Source organism: Pteropus alecto, unplaced genomic scaffold, assembly GCF_000325575.1.
Source record: "Pteropus alecto unplaced genomic scaffold, ASM32557v1 scaffold3, whole genome shotgun sequence".
Classification (NCBI taxonomy): Eukaryota; Metazoa; Chordata; class Mammalia; order Chiroptera; family Pteropodidae; genus Pteropus; species Pteropus alecto.
In genome coordinates this window covers 47,659,752-47,682,466 of record NW_006442484.1, presented here as the reverse complement: position 1 = coordinate 47,682,466, position 22,715 = coordinate 47,659,752, and the positions used below count along the sequence as shown (strand labels likewise).

The following is a 22,715-nucleotide window of genomic DNA, read 5'->3' as shown; positions in this document are numbered from 1 at the left end:
GGGCGGGCCGGCGTGGCGCACCCTCGGCCATCTGGCCTGGCCGCCGGACTCCTCCCACCCTCCCTTAGGCCCTAGACTGGCGGCCCCGGGGATCCTTATTCGCCCCCAAGCCGCGGAAGCCCGGATCGACCCTATCGCCTCCCCGCGGGCCCAACTGGTGCACTCGTTCCCCGCTGTGCGCGCAGCCCCAGGCCCACCGAGGACTAGCTCCCCGCGCACTTGTCTAGGTGACTGTGACTTAGGCCTCTAAGGTTTAACTGAGCCTCAGTTAAGTGAGATTCTTTCCAGTTGTTTTTCATTTTCAAGAAAATAAAAGGCTATTTACGTTCTTTTATATTCTCCCCACATTTAGGGGGTCCGAGAAATTATCTCCTGGGAAGGCAGTGTGCCACTGAGTCCTCCCGCCAGGAATGTCTAAGGGCCCCAAGGAATTGTCATCAGGCTAACAACCTTAGCCACAATTTCAACCAAATTTTGGAGTTTATTTTATTCTAAAAATGGGAGTTTCCCCCCGAGCTTTTTATGATTTTTAAAAACTCAATTTGGAAATGATCTTATAGAGTCGAAAATTTTCAGATTTATGATGTTTTGCAAGCTTTAAACAAAGCAGATATAGATGGCTCAGTGCTATTGCTTTTCTTAGCATCTCTGAGGTAGAATTAATACTTCCCCTTCTAGAACTTAACCCAGGCCTTCTACCTTTCTGGCTCGGGTGAAAAGTTTGGGTATTCACTTAGACATAAGGTGAATTGATGGCTTGATAGATGGATAGGTAATAAACATTGTTAAATGTTGATAAAATCCAAGTGGTGGGGATAAGGCCATGATGATGGTATAGTAAAGTTCGATTTTTCTGTATATTTGAAAGCTTTTCATTCTAAAATATCAAGGAGTAAGGTTGGTTTTATGTCAGACTACATCAAATCCCTGCTGTGTTGTGTATAGGCTGTGAGGTTGAAACAAAATGCCCAATACTCAGATTACAGTAGTCCCCCCTTCGCTTTTCAATGGTTTGGTCTCTGCCCTCTGCATTTTCAGTTATCTGTGGTCAAACACGTCTGAAAATAGTAAATGGAAAATTACAGAAATTATAAGTTTTAAATTGTGCCTTGTTCTGAATAGCCTGATGAAATCTGCTCCCCTGCTCCCTCCTGCCAAAAGGAGACTCATCCCTTTGTCCAGCACATTTATGCTAATATAGTACAATAAGATATTTTAGAGAGAGATCACACTCACATAACTTTTATTATAGTCTATTGTTATAATTCTGTTTTATTATTAATTATTGTTAATCTCTTCCTATACTCAATTTACAAATTAAACTTTATCATAGGTGTGTATATATTTACAGGGGAAAATAAGCATACATAGGTTTTAGGCAATCCATTGGGGGAGGTTCTTGGAACATACCCCCTGCTGATAAGGGAGTACAATGATATGGGGGAACTCCTATACTTCATTTTCTCCGCCTTGTAATATGGGTAATTACCAATCCCAAAGAGTTGGTAAGAAGTGCCAAGAGCCCCCACCCCTGCACTTCTATAAACCCTTAAATCAATGGCGGCCCCCAGTGGTGGGAGAAAGCAATGCAAGCCAGCAGCAGGTTCAAAATCGCTGAACTCCTTTAACAGCGGGGAGCAGCGGCATCTCTGTTTACTTGCGAAGGGGTGGCCCTCAGGATATGTATGGCCTAACCTGGAAACTCTTAATGCATGGCTCCGATCGGAGAAGGCGTTTCAAGAATACACCCTCCCCATGCCTGCTAGTTTTCTAGTGGTCTGTTCTAGTGGTCTGAGACTTTTACGCCCCAAAATGGCAACCATATTCTCTGATTGCATCCCACCCTAGGCTGTTTACTTCTATTGCCAGTGTCATATTAGGAAATGCCAGCATTACAGCTGAACCCTGAGGAAACCAGCTGTAAAATATGCGGACTTAAACGAGGAGAAGCAGTACAAGTGTGCAGTGTTGCTTAGCGACTGAGGACAGCCAGCCAAAGCGCCAGATACTAGAGAGACATCGCCCGCCCCACGCTGGCAAAATTCCAGATCTAAGTAAGCGTGGGGGGCAGGGCCTCGCGGCACCCCGCCCCCGACCCTTTGTGACGTAAGATAATGCCTGCCACGCGTCGGAACTCCGCTTCCTCGGCGGCCACGCGATGCCAGTGACAAGCGGGAGGGAAAGCACTGGTCATCCTGGGCCGACTTCAGGAATCATGCATTTCTTACTCAGATTAATTGTTTTCTTTTACGTGTGGGGCATTTTTACTGCTCAAGGACAAAAAGAAGAGAGCACAGAAGTGAAAATCGAAGTTTTGCATCGTCCAGAAAACTGTTCTAAGACAAGTAAGAAGGGAGACCTGCTAAATGCCCATTACGACGGCTACTTGGCTAAAGACGGCTCGAAATTCTACTGCAGGTAAGAAATGCTGCTAACAGCACCCACATCCAGTTGATGCACGACATCTAACCTCCCAATACTAAGCAGAAGCTGGTAGGTTTTTTGGTCGGTTCTTTTTTTAACGGTAAGAGTTGAGCCTTTTATTTCTGGGGAGAAGAGGAGATATCAGAGAAGATGCAGTAGTTCCTATTAAACTGAATATTACTTTTTAAATTACTGAAAATGTTGCCCCAAAAAATTATCAAAAAATACATTCTGTCTACACACACCCTCGACCCCCACAACTACCCTTGAGACCTGTAGAAGTAAATCAAGGTACTGTCTGTAAGGACGTTTACGCTTTACCTTTGCTGTGCTTTGGGGTCTGTTAGCAGAAGATTACATAGGGTAGTTCAAGGGATTTTATCTGGCCTCCCGAAGCACCATGCTTTCAAGCCGGGGGCCAATTTCCAAGTGTATCAAGAAGCCCCTACAACAGTGACTTTCCAGGTTGACTTCTGAGCCCTGTGTCTTGTTGACTTCTGAGCCCTGTGTCTTGTTGACTTCTGAGCCCTGTGTCCTTCCGCCTGACCCCACATCCCACCACCGCCTACTCTGATTTAATTGATGGTTTATTACTAAGAGAGAGAACATCTTTTTTCATCTTTACTGTTATTACTCTATAAAAATAGGATTACGGAAAGTTAATTCTTTCCATTTAGAAGAAAATAGAGAAATTTAATGAGAAGAAAAGCTACAAATTTTAAATACATTTCAAAAGCCTTTTTGAGGCTGAACCTGCACCATCATTTTTTTTTTAGAACAAATCCAGAGAGGTTAAATGAATTATTTGAACAAGTCATGCAGCTAGGTAGAGGCAGGAGACCCATTAAAAAGTTAACTGTTGAATAGTTTTTGTAAAGATGACAAAAAGAAAATGAGATGACTGCTAATGACTGGCTTTGGACAAATCATACCTCTTTCTGACTATTATGAGGTAAGTTTGAGCCAAACACCCCACCAAGGAGTTCAGAATGAGTACTTATATGGGAAAAGAGATGGTTAGAGAGGACTCCAATTTCTGTATAAATAAATGCCCAGTGGTATTTTAAAGCTGGATTTCATTTTTCTCAAAATCAGCTTACCTAAGTTTTGCTTTTTATTACAGCCGGACGCAAAATGAAGGCCACCCCAAATGGTTTGTTCTTGGTGTTGGGCAAGTCATAAAAGGCCTTGACATTGCTATGATGGATATGTGCCCCGGAGAGAAGCGAAAAGTGATTATACCCCCTTCATTTGCGTATGGAAAGGAAGGCTATGGTAAGGTGTTTTAATATTTATATCTCTATATTTAAAAGTAAATCACAGACTTCTGAGTATATATCCAAAAGAATTGAAAACAGGGTCTCAAAGTGATATTTTGTACACCCATATTCATAGCAGCACTATTCACAAGAGCCAAAAAGTAAAAATAACCCGGGTCCAATTGACAGATGAATGGAGAAACAAAATGTATATAATGGAATGTTATTCGGCCTTAAAAAGGAAGGCAATTCTGACATATGCTATAACATGGATAAACCTGAGTACATTATGCTAAGTGAAATAAGCTAATCACAGAAAACAAATACTATATGATTCCACTTATATAAAGTATCTAGAATAGCCAAATTCGTTGAGACAGAAAGAGAAGGATGGTTGCCAGAGCCTAGGGAGAGGGTGGAATAGGGAGTAATTATTTAATGGGTATCAAGTTTCAGTTTTGCAAGATGAAATAGTTTTGGAGAGTGATTGTACAACAATGAATATATTTAACACTACTGAACTGTATGCTTAAAATGGTTACACTGGTAAAGATTATGTTACATGTATTTTCCCACAATTAAAAATGTTTGAATCTCTAAAAAACATTAAAATAAAAAATTGTAGAGGAAATAAATATAGAACTGTAGGATACAATAAGCTTTAACTGTATCTAGAGCAGTCCAGCCCAGTCCCCTCTTATTACATCTAAAGAAAATAAGACATTGTTGGAATACAGATCTCTGACCAGAGTTCTTTCTCTCCATAGTGACAACACTCATAATGATCGTGTATATTCTATAAGCTCTACCTTAGTCATTTTTATTTGTTTTTAGCATAATGTTTGTTTTTAACATAAATATCTATAACACATACTTTTAGTAAGCAGTACCAGTGTCAAATTGGTAAAACTCAGGAAACGAATATATTATTTTAGAGTAAAAGGGCAGCACTGGGACATTGTAAAAAGAACATCTGAAATAGCTGTCGGTCGCTATTACTCAAATTGAGGAGAAGCCTTGAAATATTGGAAGAATTGAACTGCTTTTTTCAATATGTTATCTATTTTTAAAATCCTAGAGTGAAATCTGAAACCCTAGGTAAAGTAGATAAATAAGGAAAATGTTTTAACGCATATGAGGACTCTTACCAATCAATAATAAAACAACCTGTCCTTAGAAATGGGCAAATTTATAAACAAGTGGTCCACTAACAAAAAAATGCAGATGACTTTTACATTTATGAGAATACTTAATTTTATTCATAATTGAAGAAAGGGAAATTAAAACTAAAATGAGACACAATTTTCACCCTTCAGATTAGTAAAGACATAAAAGTTGGCAAAGGCATGGAAAAACCAGCAGTCTGATGCATTACTGGGAACATAAATCATTCTACCTCTCTAGTACCTTTTATCAAATTTAAAACGCACAAACCCTCTGACCCAGTAGTTCCATTTCCAGTAATGTGCACAGAGGTATATGTAAAAGAACATTAAATGCAGACTTCTTGATAGCAAAAGATGGGAAACTACCTGAGTATCCATCAATAAGAAATTAGTTGAATAAATTATGGTATATCTATACAATGGATTATAGTGCAGCCAGTAAAAAGAATGAAGTTAAGCCATATGTAAAGTGAGATAGAACATATTATTGCAATGAATATTTATTGAGCCTCAATGCCAGGCTCTGTTTTAGGCCCTGAGCATAAGGCAGTGTACACAGCAGAAAAAATTTTCTTTTCTCAGTGAGCTTACTTGTGAGGAGAGGAATCTCACAAATGCATCATGTATCTACATGGGCTCTACCTGGAAAGATACAGGGACATTAAGTGGTCCTAGGAAAGAAGTCTTAGGGTTAAGGGTGAGGAGATTTCTTCTTGTTCTGTAATGTTTTGTACTGTTTAAACTTTTCACCATGTGCATGTATTAATTTTTCCAAATTAAATTTTTAAAAATCACTAAAATTAAAAGTGGAGCAGAATAGAGAACTTTTTTGAAGGGGAAAATACTGGCAGTCTGTCAGAGGGACAGTTTCCATCTTGCATTCTCATTTAAGTCCTTGCTTCCTACTGCTGTCTGAAGATGATAAAGAATCTTTACCTTCTCGTTCTATTTAGAACTCTTGCCAACTCCACTTATTTGAAATATTTAGTATACAATTAAAGTAATTAAAGATTGATTTTCAGTAATGAGCTATTGTCTCCCAACAATGAGCTATTAACTCCCAAGTATTTCATTGAAATGTCATGCTCTCTTTGAGGCTGTTGGTTTACTCATTATGAGTAGTGATTCCCTTACCTCTTATGAGTAGTGATTCCCTTACCTCTTCTTCCCCAGAAGGAGCGGGAATCACTGTTCCAAATTGGACTGGAGGGAGGTTGGTTGTGCAAGTCAGACCCAATCATATTTAAACTCCTAAAGAGACAATTCCAGGTAACTACAGCTTCATTTTCAATGCTTTTGCCAATCATTTGGTTCTATTAAAATAGCTCCCACGGAACCATAATTTCTATATCCTATTTTTAGTTGTAGAGGAAGCTAGCGGGGAGAGACAGAGAGAGAGACAGAGACAGAGAGAGAGGAGGGGGAGGGAGGGAGAGAGAAGAGAGGAAAGGAGGGAGGGAGGGAGAGAACGCATGCACGAACTTTGGTCTTATGGTATTTCACAATTTCACATGGAGAAGATTTAAATTGAATGCAATACTTGTACTAAAAAAAATGTCATAGGTTGAGGCCAATTCTAGGCAAAATGACACAGGCAAAGTTTGCCTTTCAGTCTCTTTAATCTCACTTTCAGAGTTTCCCTTTCTCTCTTGTGTTCTCATCAGATGCCTCCACATTCTGCCTACTACTTGAGCACCCACTCTCCTATCAACTTAGAACACCCACATCCCTCATCTATAAGTGCTCATCCTGGGTCTTGTTATCTTAAGGCAAACGACTGCTTAGTTTATCCTTTCTGTAAACTAATTAGATATGAACAACTACCAAGGCTGCCTAAGTTATTAATAAACTAGACCCTTGCTGCAGAGATTTGGAAATTTGACTTTAAAAAGTTGGTCCATATTCAATTTGAAGTGTCTCTGATAAACATAAAAATAATGAATCTCACTAGTACCACCAACACCTTCATTTTACATGTAAGGAAACTGAGGCCCAAACAAAAGTGTGTCCTTTAGAATGTAGTTAACTGCTAGTTTCCCTGCTTTACAATAGTTTGGATTAGATTATTTTACAAGTTGCAGTGTAGACTATAAATAACTGCTTACCAAACAACTTCTCAGTCAAATAAGCTTTTTAAAGTAAGTTGTTATTAAGAGCTAACATTAGCTATAACTTTATTTTAGGTAGTACTTGAAGAAGTCTTTTCCCTGCACAATGTCCTTGCTTCATGTCACAGAGCACCCCTGCATGTCTTGAAATGCATGTGACTTGTTAGTGCTTTAATTAACAATACATGTGGTATGTATAAATTCTTTACATTAACTCCTATGTCTTTGATCTGCTTCTCTAAATACAAGTAATTCAATAGCAAATGCATTTTTTTCTCTTTATACTGTTGTTTTTTGCAAGAAGAACCTAGTTGGCAATATTTCCTATGTTTACAATAGAATTGTTCAGAAACTTCTATATTTTTTCTTAAGAAATTTGAATTTGTGTTTTGAATTTGCTTTTAATTTTTGTTAAGAGAGATAGTTATTTTCTGTTACAAGGAGATAATAACTTGACAGAACAGGAATTGGTTTTGGAAAATTGGTCGTTGAATTAATCTCCAGCTCTTTTACTCTAAAGTCAGGTAATATGTGATACTTTGGTTGGAATGGCTGCATTAGCCACGTGATGCCTGGGGTAGATTTTTCTATGTCCTGGCTTTGGAGAGTACTGATGGACTTCTTTTTGGGCTGTAACTTTCAAGCTCTTTTCTCTTTGGATTATATAAACACTTGAACAAGAATTCTGGGGTTTTTTTTGTTTGTTTATTTTTTATTAAAGAAATTACTGTTTCCTTCAGCGAACAAACTTAGCCATTTTTTAAATAAATGGTAGAGATTATTCATTCAACAAATATTTGAGTGACTAGAATAGGGCACTCAGCGAGACTCTGGGAATATAGCAATGACATAAGCCACTCACTGCCTTTTAGCAAGTCACTTCTACAGGGCAATTTTTTTGAAATGGTCATTTGAACTAGCCTATAGCTTGCTAAAATCATTTGTGACATTAGTTAATAATTAAGGCTAACTTTATTAAGGAGAACAATTCAACTTAATACTTAAAATTTTTTATTGTGTTCAGTAATCTCTTCATAAAATTGTTACTGGTTTATTCTGTCATTGCACTTATTTTTTAATGTCTATAAAGAATTTGAATTTGAATAGTATAAATTTATTTATACTTCTAAATAACTACAAAAAGTCATTTTCTAAAAGATTACTGATCTGTACTTTGAAATTTTCCTATCCATGAGTTTCTTCTCTGTACCAACTCTCTCTTGCATAATGATGGGGGGGATATATTAATAAAAATTACCTGATTTATATTTATTTTAATTTAATCAGGAAATAGTGGTCCCCGGGTCCTTAGAACTGACATGTTTTAAAACCATACGTATTTAGAAAGTATTTAGAAAATAATTTTTATAAATATGAAATAATATAATACTATAATGGCTACTTGTGAATAAATATTTGAACATTATCTTCACGTAAGTTAAACTATTGAAATTTATACCTTTAATAGAAGGCAAGATTCCACCTGATGCAACATTGATTTTTGAGATCGAACTTTATGCTGTGACCAAAGGACCACGAAGCATTGAAACATTTAAACAGATAGACACAGACAATGACAGACAACTCTCTAAAATCGAGGTAATTTAAACAGATTCCATGTGTACAGTCTTAATTTTTTATCACTATTTAAATACATGTGTGTTACAACTATTTTTTTTTTACTTCTACCTAGTATGGGCTGATTGCTTTTATAGAGCTGGTTACAAGAAAATCTAAGCTCCAAGAAGAAAATGTGCTTTTTCAATATAAAACTTGTAACTGAGTCGTCCTGTTCAATTTCCTTTCTCTCTGCAATGAGAGTCATTAAAATAGCAAGCTAAACTCTAGTGGGGCACTTCCAGCATGTGGACAATAGAAGCAGATCTCTTTCAAGCAGCACTGTAGAAATTTGTAACAGGACAAAGAATTCCCACCTCATATAGGATTGTGAGGATTACATGAAATGTAAATGAAAAGAGCTAGCAAGAATTTGAATTGTGTGGACTGAAAAGTTGGTAAACAGGAGCCAGGAGTTCTGCTACCTAGCTTCTGCATCCCAGTTAGTCTTACATATGAATTGAGCCATCTGGCTACACTACTGTGCTTTTAACCATGAATCTACTTTGCCTCTTTGAGGGAATTTCCATCATGAATGTTTCAGGGTGAACGTTTGTTCTGTTGAAGTCTGGTGCCTTACTTAGCCCACCTACTATACTCTCTTTGCTTAAATTGAGTAACCCAGTTGTCTCCCCTCCTGTCTGGAGGCAATTTAACATGCATAATTCTTAACATCTAAGTAGGTAATAAAAGGCAACTAGGTTATTGATTCAAGGTTATTGATAAAAGTAAGACCCTTTTCTGTTTCTTTTTCTCTCCCTCTCCAATCTTTTCCCCACTCTAATTCCACTTCCTCCTCCAAGATATTAGTAAGGACTTTTCCTCTGAAGCAATTTGGTTAGTCAATGACAGAAGAGAAATAAGAGAAGGGGAACTTCCCCTGTTCCTTAAGAGTAGCAATTAGAGGGGTGGAAAACTGTTCCCAGTATGTACTTTCTGTTGACTCTTTATCACCCTTTTTAGAATGAACAGCAGCTGCAGATGAATTCACATAATACTCAAGAGCTCAGCCTGTGCACACAGGCCATGCAATATCACTTGCACGCCAACGGGCATGTTCTGCAGTATGAATACTCCTCAGTAGACCTTAGGGGATGTTCAGTTCTTTTCTGGAAAATAAAAATAGAGGAAGTCCAAAATAGTGACCTGCTTAGCTATAGTTTGCCCAGATGTTTTCTCAGATATCAGGTATCAGCTGCCTTATGACTAGATGGGTAAGAGTGACTTTCATATGCTTGAATAATAACAGTCGCTGCCTTTTATTGGCACACATAAACATTACTAATTCTTATATCAATCCTACCATATAGATTGTTTCCTTCCTTTTATAGATGACAAAACTGAGGTTCAGAGAAATTAAATTGTTTGTCTAAGACCACACAGCCAGTACACAGCAAAGCCTGGATTTGAAACATGAACTAAAAGAAACTACTTTCCTTTATAATCAGAAAGATTTAGTCAGTTATTTCTTCAGTATTATTAAGGTGGGTGAGGTGAGAGAAGGGGAATATAGCATTTTTATTAAATTACAAAATGGAAATAGTGTGGAACCTATTGCCAGCAAAATTAAAGTCATGCTCTTAACCCGTGCCTTTTTACCTTTTCCCTTTTTGTAGTAGAAAAGTAAATTTTTAGAGTCAGCAATATTGGTTATGAAAAGATATTTGCTTACTACGACACCGAGGAATATTTTAGGCTTTTTAAAGTTCTTTACACCTACCTAGGATTGCTAAGGCTCTATTGGAAGAAAAAATGCATCTCCCTTATATAGGACTGAAGTCCTATTGGAGAATAGTTGATGTATCCTTCTTAAGATCCATGTATCAGTCTAAAATAAAGTCTGCTAGCAATGGATTGAGTTTGGGATATCTACTGCTAAAAACCTCTCAGGGTCCAACTTCAGACTTCAAAAATATTCTTGCCTCTAAAATGCCCAGCTTTGCTGAACATTATCTCCAGATCATTGTGCATTGATCTATTTAGTCATTATATATATATATATATATATAATCTCTTTCCAATGAAAATATAATTGAGTCACATATATAATTTTTAAATTTCTAGTAGCCACATCTTAAAAAGTAAAAAGAAACAGGTGAAATTAATTTTAATGATACGTTTTAACTCAATATATCTAAAATATTACCATTTCAACACTAAATCAATATAAAAATTGCCATTGAGGTACTTTTTTTATTGTCTTCAAATTTGTTGTGTATTTTACCTTGACCATAGTGTATCTGTTTGATCCAGCCACATGTCAAGTGCTTAGCAGCCACCTGTGGCTAGTAGCTACCATATTAGGCAATGTGTATAATGTATGTCTCCTTAGAGAAATGCCATATTATATAGAGAAAAGAAAATATTTCAGAAAACCTGTTCTTTATTTGACATTATTATTAGAGAGATTGTCATTGTTTGTAAATTAGGGGATAGTTACAGAAGCATAGAAAAATTAAGAAAATTTTATTTCAAAACCTATGATTGGGCTTTATTGATTGTGCAACATATTTATTAATTTTAGAGATTATAGAAATGTCAACTTGGATTTTATTCACTAACAGAAATCCTTGAGAGTGACTTTCCTCTGATAATGGACAGTGGACAGTGGAGATTATTGGAAAGCATTTAGTTTCAACAAAATTCAATTCAGATGTTAACCTTTGAGTATGTATCACTAACCATCTATATCCTCGGGGAAAGTGAATTTGAAGATCTGTTTATACTCAGAAAATTGCTTCCAATTTATTTTATTCAAAAGTAAAACCTTTTCAAATAGCTTTTAAAATTTTTGTATCACTTATGTATAAGCAGTCTTAGATATGTGTATGTAAACATTTTCTCAAAGTTTCTAGAAATTTATCGTGATATCTTTTTGTTAATGAAATATTATTTTGGCCTTCTAGATAGATCATTACCTGAAAAGGGAATTTGAAAAAGATGAGAAGCCACGTGACAAGTCATATCAGAATGCAGTTTTAGAAGACATTTTTAAGAAGAATGACCATGATGGTGATGGCTTCATTTCTTCCAAGGAATACAATGTATATCAACATGATGAACTATAGCATTTTTTTGTTTCTAAATTTTCTTAGCTACTTATAATACTTTACATATAAAACAAAGTCACTTTACTCCAAGTTGTATTTTCTATTTTTTCTCTACGTGAACATATTTTTATCTCCTCAATACATGTAAGTTTGGAATAAAGGTGAGGCTATTTTGCAAATTTAACTTTTAGGAAAGGTATGATTACATTTCCTATTGCTATGAGCATGAATCGCAGCAGCATGAAATCAATCTCTGTGTCCCCGTGGGCAATTTCCCCCTTTAGGAAGTAGGAGGACATCTGCATCAAAATCTACAAGCTCTTCCCAACTCTAACAGGTAGAAATATGTAAATATCCATTTTTAAAAATTTTAGATGTTAAGATGCCCCATATTTTTAAAATAGTAAATAGGGACACAGGAAATAACATGTTCATGTTTATACATTTCATAGCATTATGGATAGGGTATAAAAATGAGTACTGAAGAGTCTTCTTTTGGTATGCATGCAGGAAAATATAAGTTGAATAACTGTCCCACAAAGAATCTCAACATGGTCTCTGTACTTTTTGGTGCAAGCTTCTGGACTTAGGTATTTGTTCCAATAGAGAATGTTTAAAGGTATTTGATCAGACCAAAGACTTTGTGCCTTTTATAGCAGGCATAATGCAGTCTATACTGCTCTGAATCTCGTATTCCTTCAGACATCGTTATAAATGTGCTACTTCTCTCCCTTCTCGTGGGCCTTTATGTCTACTATCCCTAACTTTTTGTGTTGGTTTTAAATTGATCTCATGGTATTTCTTAGTTTCCAGTTCACTTTCTCTTAAGTGTCTCTATCCTTTATGTCACTTCATTTTACTATGTTCTTGTTATTAATCATGAATGAACATTACAGCTGGTATGCCATCAAATTTTTGGTAAATGTGTAGATTTTATACATGAAAATATCAAATGATACAAATGAGGATATATAGTGCCATGGCAATTTTGTGTCATGGTCAAATCATGACATGGTACAGCTTGTTGAGACTGAGAGATAAAAGATGCTGTAGAAGATCATGTTGGTGCCAAAGAAAGGGCACACGTTTATTGGAACATGTGCAAGGTTTTGCCTACTGGGAATATATAGTAAAGTATAGTCAGGCAGTAAATAGCTCTATTCAAAACAGTTGAGTTCAAAACAAAACTTTTTCCATTTTCTGAAACTTGCTCTTTTCAAACCATTGTTCATTGTTCATCTTTTGACCTCTTTAGATATACTGCCAGAAATTTTATTATTTAGAAGTATAGGAGTAGCACAAAATACACCATATTAATGGATATCACATATGCATAACACAGTTTGACACTTCATGAAACAAAAAATTTTACTATCTCTTCTTTCTTCCCAGTATCTCTTCATTCCTCTACCCAATTTTATAACTTCTCCTCACTTACTCAATCATCAGCTCTTTCCTCAGAAAAAACTGCTTAGCTGAAGTAAACTAAGCTGATAACTCAATATTATGTTTTGGTTTGGAAACTGGCCCCATTGTCTTTTATCTATATATATAAAGAAAAAACTGCTTAGCTGAAGTAAACTAAGCTGATAACTCAATATTATGTTTTGGTTTGGAAACTGGCCCCATTGTCTTTATCTATATATATAAAAAAAGGCACCAGACCCTTTTTTTTATCAGTATCCTCATATTTGCATTTGAATCATTTACTCTGCCCAAACAAAAATACAGTGATAGAAAAGATATATATGGAAATTATCAGATAATACAAACTCTTTATAATTCTAACTTTTCTCTCATTATACAAAGTGCTTTGAACTTACTTTTAAAAAAAAATTATAGATGATGTTAATATGGAGATTTACTCTAATCACATTTAAATAGTTAAAAAATAAAATTTTAATCATTTTACATGCATATAGTATACAAGTATTTTGTATTTACATGATTGCATTATGACTTCATAGGCATATACCTAGTAATGAGTGCTATAATTAATACACTTTGAGTTCTAGAATTTGAACATTATTTTTGTAATTATTTTAATAAGGGTATATAGTAAATAATTTAGGTTGTGTATGAAAATTTTCAGATGTCTTACAAAGTATATGAAAAAGATCTCTCAGAACTAAATATGTTAAATGTTTTAAGCATTTTCAAAGGAGAAAAGAAATAAATGTTCCCAACTACCTTAACTTTAAAATGACAGTAGTAAGTTGTATAAAGCCAAAACTAGTGAGCATATGCACATCACAGAATGTCAGCCCATTACTATCAGTGCCCTGTTAATTGTGTATACAAAGCCCCACACTGAGCTCAGTGTGCTTTTAATTTGATACTGCAATTAAACATTTAGGATTACATTAAATTATTAACACATTTTTCTCATTTTACCAGACCTAGGGCAATAAGTTAAAGCACCATAAAGTCAACACTTGTGCACTCTTTTCATACTTAAATGTTGAATTAAAAGCCAATTAAAAATAAAATTGATATTTAGAAAAATCTCTATGTAAAAAATTATCTAAAGTGATCAGTTAAATCCCCAAAATACTTCCAAAGCAACTGGCTGATTTTATGAAGGAACATCTATAATCTGAATTTTTAAACCTTTTTTAATATAAAAATATTAATACTCTTCATGATAATTTATGAGGTAGACACCATTATCAACTCCACTTCATAGATGGGAAAAATTATGCTCAGGTTAATTTGTTTCCTCTCCCTCTTTCCTAATTTTGGAAAGGTGTGTGGCACTGTTGCACTAAAGTGTCAGCAAGGTACATTCATATTTTTCATTTTATTTCATTCTCTTGTGCCAAATATCAAAACAAGGAACCGCATGAAGTCTCACGTACTTCTGCCCATCGACAGAGCACTGAAAGCACCCATAAACTGTCTCCCTTTTTAAGTTCCCCATTCCACAGAGTATGCAAGGCCCTTTTGGAATGTTATGATTAAGTAAGTTAACTCGGATGTGAGTCCCTTCTTTGAGTGAAATATCAGTCATGCTGAGAGGTTTGTCATAGTAGTCAGAAAAAAGATCATCTAAGTAAAGCTGTGAACGAGAAATGGCATCCATCACTCTTCTGTCTAAAAAGACAAAAACAGAAATGTGTCAGAAGTCAAATAACATATAACCAAACTGCATGTATACACACATAAATTTAAACCAGTCATGAAATGATTTGGCTGTTAAATTTAAATTCTCTCTTAACAGGATTACTAAATAAACAACTTCAGGTGTTAATCTAAGAAGAGAAAAAAATACATATTCGAAATACCCTTCAATGGACATACTTCTCTCAAACAGTATATTTCTCAATCTGTAGAGCAGTGCAAATGTTGCTGTTTCTTCCCTTTCAAATCCTCCTTTTGACACTGAAGTAACACAGAGGTCTATAAAAAAAATTAGAAGACATTATAACAACTCATTTCTGTGGTTGATGTGGTTGTGGTTGATAAATTGCATATGACACTTTTTTAAGTTAAATTTTATGTACGTTTACAAAAGGTGACATTCATATGGTACAAAATTCAGAGTACAAAAAGTGGCAAGTCCCTAGGCTACCCTGACCCCAGAGGTAACCACTGTTTATTTTCTTATGTGTATTTCAAGAAATATTCCACATATTTTATAAGTATAAGGAATATGTATGTATATATGCATTTATATGTATGTAAAATTCTTTAGGTTCAAAAAGTTACAACCTACACATATTTCTTTTGAGTATCTCTTAAAAGATTATTCCATGTGAGGATGTACAGTGATACCTCATTCTTTTTAATGGTTTCATAATATTCTGTTGTGGGGACATACCATTTCATTAGTTGCTGATAATAGATCTTACTGTTATTTCCAACTTTTGCTATTATGAACTGAATATCCTTATACCCATATCATTTCACATATGTGTAAGTATATCTGTAGGATTAAATTCCTAACAGTGTAAGTTAAGGCTAAAGTATATGCACATTTAAAATTTTGATGGGTATATCAGTTCTATCAGTTTATACTCCTAACAATCAATATAATTATAAAAACCTACACCTGAAGTGTCCCATATAGAATTTAATTTGTATGTTTTGTTTTGTTTCTGGACTTCCTATTCTCTCCTCCCACAGAACTGCAGAAAAACATAAATAGTTCTAAAAATGTTTATGAATTACCATGGCTAGGGGGCTCCCTTGCCTAGTCTTTTGGTCTACACTTAGACTTGAGCTCGCTGGCCTCCTAATCTTAAAGACCTGTGAAATGTAGAAATCTAAAGTGAGCCGTGCAGAGGTATTATGTAAGGTGACAATTTTAAGGGAAGTATTTTTACTTTTTTGAAGTCATTTTTTAGGGAGACTTCGGGGTGGGGAGCTAGACCTATGATAGGTAAAACTGAAGGAAAGCTGTCTTCAGGTACTCTAGTTCAGGCACCCTGTCACCTTCAGGCATCTTACTGTATACTTCTTCCTCTATTTGCCATCATGAAAAACTACTTAGAAGGTTTTTTATCATCTCGCCTTGTAAGTCAAGGAATACTCTCTCAGTGGATTGCATTTTAGCTCTTATCCATAATTGTAAGTGGGGTAGTGGGGAGTCTATAGCCTTTGCCAAGAAGCAGGAAAGAGGTATTGGGTAAGTAGGGACTGGAGGGTCTTTCCCAGTTACTTCACCCAAGCAAATTCAGTGTTTCATGCAAATCATTCACTCACCAAAGGCACCGTCCAAGTAAATGAAGAGTTCAAAAACACTAAAAGCTATGGTTGTGTGTGCTGGAAAAACAATAGCTTTGTCCCTTCCCTTGGGATTCTGTTCATCCATAAAATGAAACTATATTAAATAAATAAAATAATAATATTAAGGAGTATAACATGTAAAGATAGCTTTTTAGAGAAACAAAACATATCTTACAATCCTACCAACAAAACAAGAAACAACAAAACATCTCTCAAGTATAAGATTTAGCCTACTTGAAGTATACTTTATAGCAAGAGGTCTAAATGGTCCAATAGGAATTCACGATCTGTATTAGGAAATACCACTCACCACTCTCTCATTTACTTTGTTACTGGAGCCAACAATTAGTGTAGCATTAGTGCAACAGTAATGCTCTCTGGCATAGAAACCTTTTAATTTCAATTGCAAAACAACTGTATTTAAGTCCTACAGCATTTTTAGCCTATCCTGTCTACTGTTCCAAAGCCCCCAGAGCTTTCAGCAGCTTTCTAAAGTAATCACCAACGATTAAGTAAAATGTTTCAGTTCGTGCCCCCCAAAACAATCTAATGTTATACAATTTGATAGGCTGCTAAATGTAGCCACTGAATAGAACCTTTACTTGCAAAGATTTGAAAAGATCATCATTGAACCCTATCTTTCTAACAATTGGTTTTAATAAAGCCAATTAAGACATTATTATGTGTCATTATGATGTGAATGACAAGGACAAATACAATTGAGCTAATAAACTAACTTTCAAGATTTGAAAAAGGATTTAACATTGAATGAACCATGTTTAGTCATCAACAATATTTTAGAAAAATTAACATAAAAATATAAATTCAACTTTTAAAAATTCGAAATAATTTAAAAATAATATCAAAGAATTCAACATAAGCATCTAATTTTTATTCTTAAAATGGTATTTAAATAGTAATAGGAGGGACTCCAGTATACACATTATTTCACAAAGATTAGTGTTTTGTTTGCATTATATTACACGTTTAGAATCCAAATTTTCTTGGATTTCTTTCATATCCTAAAATAAAGCCATTTCTCTACAAAATTTTATATACTACTGCAGCTCTTTAATCTCAACATTTGACAAAATGCACAAGTCTCATTAGAAATTGAGTACCTTAAATAAAAATTCTCACTGCAGTTTTTTAGTACGGGAAGCCTAATAGTGTGGTTTACTTACCCGCATGGCTTCCCCACGAATTCCAGCATGCACAGACAGTGAGCACTGTCGGGTGGTTCGAATGCTTTCCATGACCACACACAATACTGCCTTTCTGCTGCTTCTTGACTGACGTATCAAGCTGTGGTCAAAATTAATTTTTCTAAAATAAACAGAGACATTCACAAGAATCTATAACAAGAATCTGGTTACATATAATGCAGTACTTTTGTTGCTATCATGTGTCACTCATCCATCATACACCTTAACGAAAAGTAAATCAAGGCAGGCTTAACACAAGTCAGAAAGTATGCTCAAAAGAAATTTAATAATCTGTCTTTCCTTTCTATTTTCTTAAAACATGCTTATTATAAGAGTCTGTTGGAGAGGCTCTCTTAGCATATCTGTTGCAAGCAGACTCCTGTATTCTTTTAATCTAATAATTTAGCAAATGTGTGCAGATCCAAAGCAATGTTGTGAAACGGTTAACAATTCTGTTTAAACCAAACAATTTTGGATATCTACTCATCCAAAGTTTGGATACATTATTAATTTGTATTATTTCAAACAAATCAAACAAATTACATTAGTAAAATACAACCTTTGCATTTTAATCATTCTTTATAATGTTTATATAATTAAAATACATAATGAAAACACTAAAGTATAGTACGGATTATTATACTGACCGTGTAGTAATTTCCTTGAGTAATGTTGATACTTCTACTTCATGTTTGGTTACTACACCAAATGAAGCTTTTACTGCAACGGAATCTGATCCAGCAACGTTAATCCCTATGTGTCATTATGATGTGAATGACAAGGACAAATACAATTTAATAAACTAACTTTCAAGATTTGAAAAAGGATTTAACATTGAATGAACCATGTTTAGTCATCAACAATATTTTAGAAAAATTAACATAAAAATATAAATTCAACTTTTAAAAATTCGAAATAATTTAAAAATAATATCAAAGAATTCAACATAAGCATCTAATTTTTATTCTTAAAATGGTATTTAAATAGTAATAGGAGGGACTCCAGTATACACATTATTTCAAAGATTAGCTAACTTTCAAGATTTGAAAAAGGATTTAACATTGAATGAACCATGTTTAGTCATCAACAATATTTTAGAAAAATTAACATAAAAATATAAATTCAACTTTTAAAAATTCGAAATAATTTAAAAATAATATCAAAGAATTCAACATAAGCATCTAATTTTTATTCTTAAAATGGTATTTAAATAGTAATAGGAGGGACTCCAGTATACACATTATTTCACAAAGATTAGTGTTTTGTTTGCATTATATTACACGTTTAGAATCCAAATTTTCTTGGATTTCTTTCATATCCTAAAATAAAGCCATTTCTGTACAAAATTTTATATACTACTGCAGCTCTTTAATCTCAACATTTGACAAAATGCACAAGTCTCATTAGAAATTGAGTACCTTAAAAAAAAATTCTCACTGCAGTTTTTTAGTACGGGAAGCCTAATAGTGTGGTTTACTTACCCGCATGGCTTCCCCACGAATTCCAGCATGCACAGACAGTGAGCACTGTCGGGTGGTTCGAATGCTTTCCATGACCACACACAATACTGCCTTTCTGCTGCTTCTTGACTGACGTATCAAGCTGTGGTCAAAATTAATTTTTCTAAAATAAACAGAGACATTCACAAGAATCTATAACAAGAATCTGGTTACATATAATGCAGTACTTTTGTTGCTATCATGTGTCACTCATCCATCATACACCTTAACGAAAAGTAAATCAAGGCAGGCTTAACACAAGTCAGAAAGTATGCTCAAAAGAAATTTAATAATCTGTCTTTCCTTTCTATTTTCTTAAAACATGCTTATTATAAGAGTCTGTTGGAGAGGCTCTCTTAGCATATCTGTTGCAAGCAGACTCCTGTATTCTTTTAATCTAATAATTTAGCAAATGTGTGCAGATCCAAAGCAATGTTGTGAAACGGTTAACAATTCTGTTTAAACCAAACAATTTTGGATATCTACTCATCCAAAGTTTGGATACATTATTAATTTGTATTATTTCAAACAAATCAAACAAATTACATTAGTAAAATACAACCTTTGCATTTTAATCATTCTTTATAATGCTTATATAATTAAAATACATAATGAAAACACTAAAGTATAGTACAGATTATTATACTGACCGTGTAGTAATTTCCTTGAGTAATGTTGATACTTCTACTTCATGTTTGGTTACTACACCAAATGAAGCTTTTACTGCAACGGAATCTGATCCAGCAACGTTAATCCCAACATCATTCACGATATGGTTGCCTCGCCTTCCATAGAGTGAAACATCTGATTCATCTTCATAATTCAGTAACTGATAAGATGAAATACCTTTAGAAAAAAGGAAATTAGTATTCTTCAAATGTCTTGAATTCATCTAATGTAGATTACATATAGTAACATTAATATACTAATTAAGACTCAATTACGCAAATGTTGAGAAAGGCAATGTTTCAAACCAAAATTAAAAATAGCAATTCAATTAATTAGAAAACAAGAATAGCCAAAATACTTAAAATGAATTCAAATTCAACAGAACTTCTTAAGCATCAAGATCACTGTGTAGTTGAAAGAAAAACAAGTGTTTATAAGAAATAATTTGTTGAAATGTCAATTTATTTTTAAACCTAGCCTGTACTATATTTCAGTTTATAAACTGTAATAACAAATTATAAAAAATAAATGCAAATTATTTTCATCTCATTTGATCATGTGAGATAGGTAAGGCTATATAATATCCCTATTTTATAGATGAAGAAGTATATTATTATGTCATATTCTTAGTTGATTTGTTTAAAACAAAATAACTGAAATAAAATTATACAATAATCTTATAAAATAGGCTTGAAAAGTATTCAACCAACAAGAGATTTGATACTATTATAAACTTTAGCCACTGTTAATCATAATAATATTACCCCAAAGTTGCTTTTATCAATGAAAATGTGTAAATATTATGAAGATAAGCAGAATATATGACCTATGTTTAGATTAACAATAATATGGCTGAATAAGTAAGTAGCCACTTCTAAACAGACATTACGACTTACCAGCTGAAATTTCTCTGTCTCCTAGAAGAATATCTTTCAGCGTAAAAGGTGTCGAGGTAAATTTATATCTAGGAAACAAAAAGCATCGTTTCTTTTTTACCACCAGGCTTAAAGGTTGGTATTTGTCAGCCTCACTGAGGCTTGGAACAGGAACTAATCTCCCTCCATCTCCAACTTGCTTGACAAAGCTCTTGGTAGCAGCAGCAAACATATTAATATGGTATCAAAAGGTCATCAACTGCAACCCTCAAATAAAAAAATCCATATTTTCAAGGAAAATCAGGCACAAAACTAAGCCTTGCTTGAGTTTAAATATAATTATACATGTTCAAAGTACAAAGCATGGTTTCATCAAGTAGTTTACAGAGTACAGTTCACAACACTGCCTCCCTTGGTGTGCTCAGGTGATGAATTATAGATTAACGGTGTAAAATGATATACTAAAAGCAAGTTTAATTTGGAATTGTAGTCTATAGCACTAAAATATACACAGAAAACAATAATTTTAAAATACTACCAATGTCCTTAATGAGAGTCAAGATTAATAGTGGTTTGCCAGTTTTGAGGGAAACAGCCTTTTGGGGAACAATGCAATTTAGGCACTAATATTAGCACTGGACACCAACTACAGCAGACCTAGTCCAAAGGGAATTCCTTCACAAGTCCATCATGCCAATTTTGACAACAGGAAAGTGCTCTTTTGAATTCTTGTGGTACAAAGTTTATCGTTTGAGCATTTCATTCATTTTCCTTGTATGCTTACAAAACCAAGTGGTTAATATAAAAAGTAAATTCACAGACTATAAGGAAACAATTGTATGCAGATCTTTATAAAATACTAAATGCAAGTCACGTTACATATAAATAACTCTGATGTGTGGGTTCCTTACTCTGAAGCTGGCACATAGACATCTCCTTGAAAGGGGGTGCTGCTGCATTTATTTTCTTTTTGTTTTATCATTATTATTCCAGCTACTCAACCTTTAAAGAAAGCTACATAGGTTTTGGTTTGTTTTAAAGGAATTTTGTGCATAAAAATACCTTTTTGAAACGTCTGCGTGCTGAAATATTGTATTGCCATAGCTATGTGCATGTTAATATATTGTGAAATACTATGTGATACAAGATACTCATTAAAACATAATATTAGTGGACAAATTGATATATACATATATAGAGGGGGTAGAGGGAGGAAGAAAGGTTTAATTCAAGCCTCAAATAATATAAATCGATTTGATTAGATTCTGGATATCTTTTTTTCATTTGCTTTGAAACATCCAGGGTTTGCAACCCCCCAAAATATTTTTTAAATAACGTCCTTCTGTGCAAAGTATTGTGCAAAGCAATCTTTCAAAACACCGAGAAAATGCACGGAGTCATTTCTGCAAGTGGCTAGCAAATCCCTAGAGGAGCGAGCGATTCAACAACTGATGTCGTTGTCTGACTCCCACCAAAGGTGGTGCATCCCAAACACCATTACAACCAACACCGTAGGTGAGCAGAAACAGCATTTAATTGGAATCCAATTCTCAGAAAAGCCTTCGTTTACACCTAACGGGCCTTGCTGGGATTCGCGGGCCCAGCATTCATCTAGCGACAAAAGCCTAGAAGACAATGGAGCCCCCTGGGTGGAAGGCGAAATGGGGGTTCTCTGGAAGTCCCTGAGAGTTCCTAAAGGCAGGTTCGGATACCAGAAGATCCCACCGCAGCCCTCGGGAGCTGATATACCGAGAGTCTCAAGCTCCAGGGCCAAGCCCAGAGATGCTCTCCATAAATTTTGCATTCGGAATTTTGAAACCTTTTTCTTAAAGTAACACAGGCTCCTCCTTCTCCCCGTGCCCCGCCAGAAAAAAAAAAGATTGAGCTTCAGGACCCATAGACTCTGTGACGCTTGCCCTCCCGACAAGCCTCCACTCCGGAGAGGAAACCGCCTTTCAAAGAACACAGAATCGCGAGGCCTCAATAAGCCCCTGGGCCACGGGCTGGGCACCGCCGGAGCCGAGGAAAACCTGGACTGGGAAAGGGGGCGGGGCCTAGAGAGAGGAGGGCGGGGGCAGGCGCTCCACACTCCTGGAGCCGGTGGGCGGGACCAGG

The 22,715-nt window shown here is 35.0% G+C and overlaps 2 protein-coding genes across 3 annotated transcripts; one reads left to right on the top strand and one right to left on the bottom strand.

Moving 5' to 3' along the window:
• The first annotated feature begins 2,099 nt into the window (after positions 1–2,099).
• Positions 2,100–11,808, top strand: FKBP7 (FK506 binding protein 7). The gene is made up of 4 exons (XM_006921242.3): positions 2,100–2,418; positions 3,548–3,699; positions 8,426–8,556; positions 11,481–11,808. Exons 1-4 carry the CDS (start codon positions 2,159–2,161, stop codon positions 11,640–11,642), a joined length of 705 nt encoding a protein of 234 aa, XP_006921304.1. The 5' UTR covers positions 2,100–2,158; the 3' UTR covers positions 11,643–11,808.
• A 1,406-nt stretch (positions 11,809–13,214) lies between these two features.
• Positions 13,215–22,600, bottom strand: PJVK (pejvakin). Of its 2 annotated transcripts, XM_006921241.3 has the most exons (6): positions 20,622–22,600; positions 19,707–19,902; positions 19,039–19,180; positions 16,329–16,446; positions 14,925–15,023; positions 13,215–14,717 (listed from the first exon to the last, which is right to left on the bottom strand). In XM_006921241.3, the coding sequence occupies exons 1-6, from the start codon at positions 20,830–20,832 to the stop codon at positions 14,425–14,427; spliced, it is 1,059 nt and encodes a 352-aa protein (XP_006921303.1). In that variant the 5' UTR covers positions 20,833–22,600; the 3' UTR covers positions 13,215–14,424. The 2 variants fall into 2 exon arrangements, with proteins under 2 accessions (XP_006921303.1, XP_024895286.1); XM_025039518.1 differs by lacking the exons at positions 19,039–19,180; positions 19,707–19,902; positions 20,622–22,600 and adding exons at positions 17,537–17,678; positions 18,205–18,293.
• Positions 22,601–22,715: the final 115 nt, after the last annotated feature.

What these genes read in the sequence shown, in the direction of transcription:
- PJVK (XM_006921241.3), bottom strand. Translation starts at nt 20,832, where the DNA reads ATGTTTGCTGCTGCTACCAAGAGCTTTGTCAAGCAAGTTGGAGATGGA. An exon ending in AGACAGAGAAATTTCAGCTG is followed by an intron (nt 19,903 to 20,621) that starts GTAAGTCGTAAT and finishes TTTTTTCTAAAG; the next exon opens with GTATTTCATCTTATCAGTTA. An exon ending in TTCGTGGGGAAGCCATGCGG is followed by an intron (nt 16,447 to 19,038) that starts GTAAGTAAACCA and finishes TATTTAATATAG; the next exon opens with TTTCATTTTATGGATGAACA.
- FKBP7 (XM_006921242.3), top strand. Translation starts at nt 2,159, where the DNA reads ATGCCAGTGACAAGCGGGAGGGAAAGCACTGGTCATCCTGGGCCGACT. An exon ending in GGCTCGAAATTCTACTGCAG is followed by an intron (nt 2,419 to 3,547) that starts GTAAGAAATGCT and finishes TTTTTATTACAG; the next exon opens with CCGGACGCAAAATGAAGGCC. An exon ending in GTATGGAAAGGAAGGCTATG is followed by an intron (nt 3,700 to 8,425) that starts GTAAGGTGTTTT and finishes TACCTTTAATAG; the next exon opens with AAGGCAAGATTCCACCTGAT.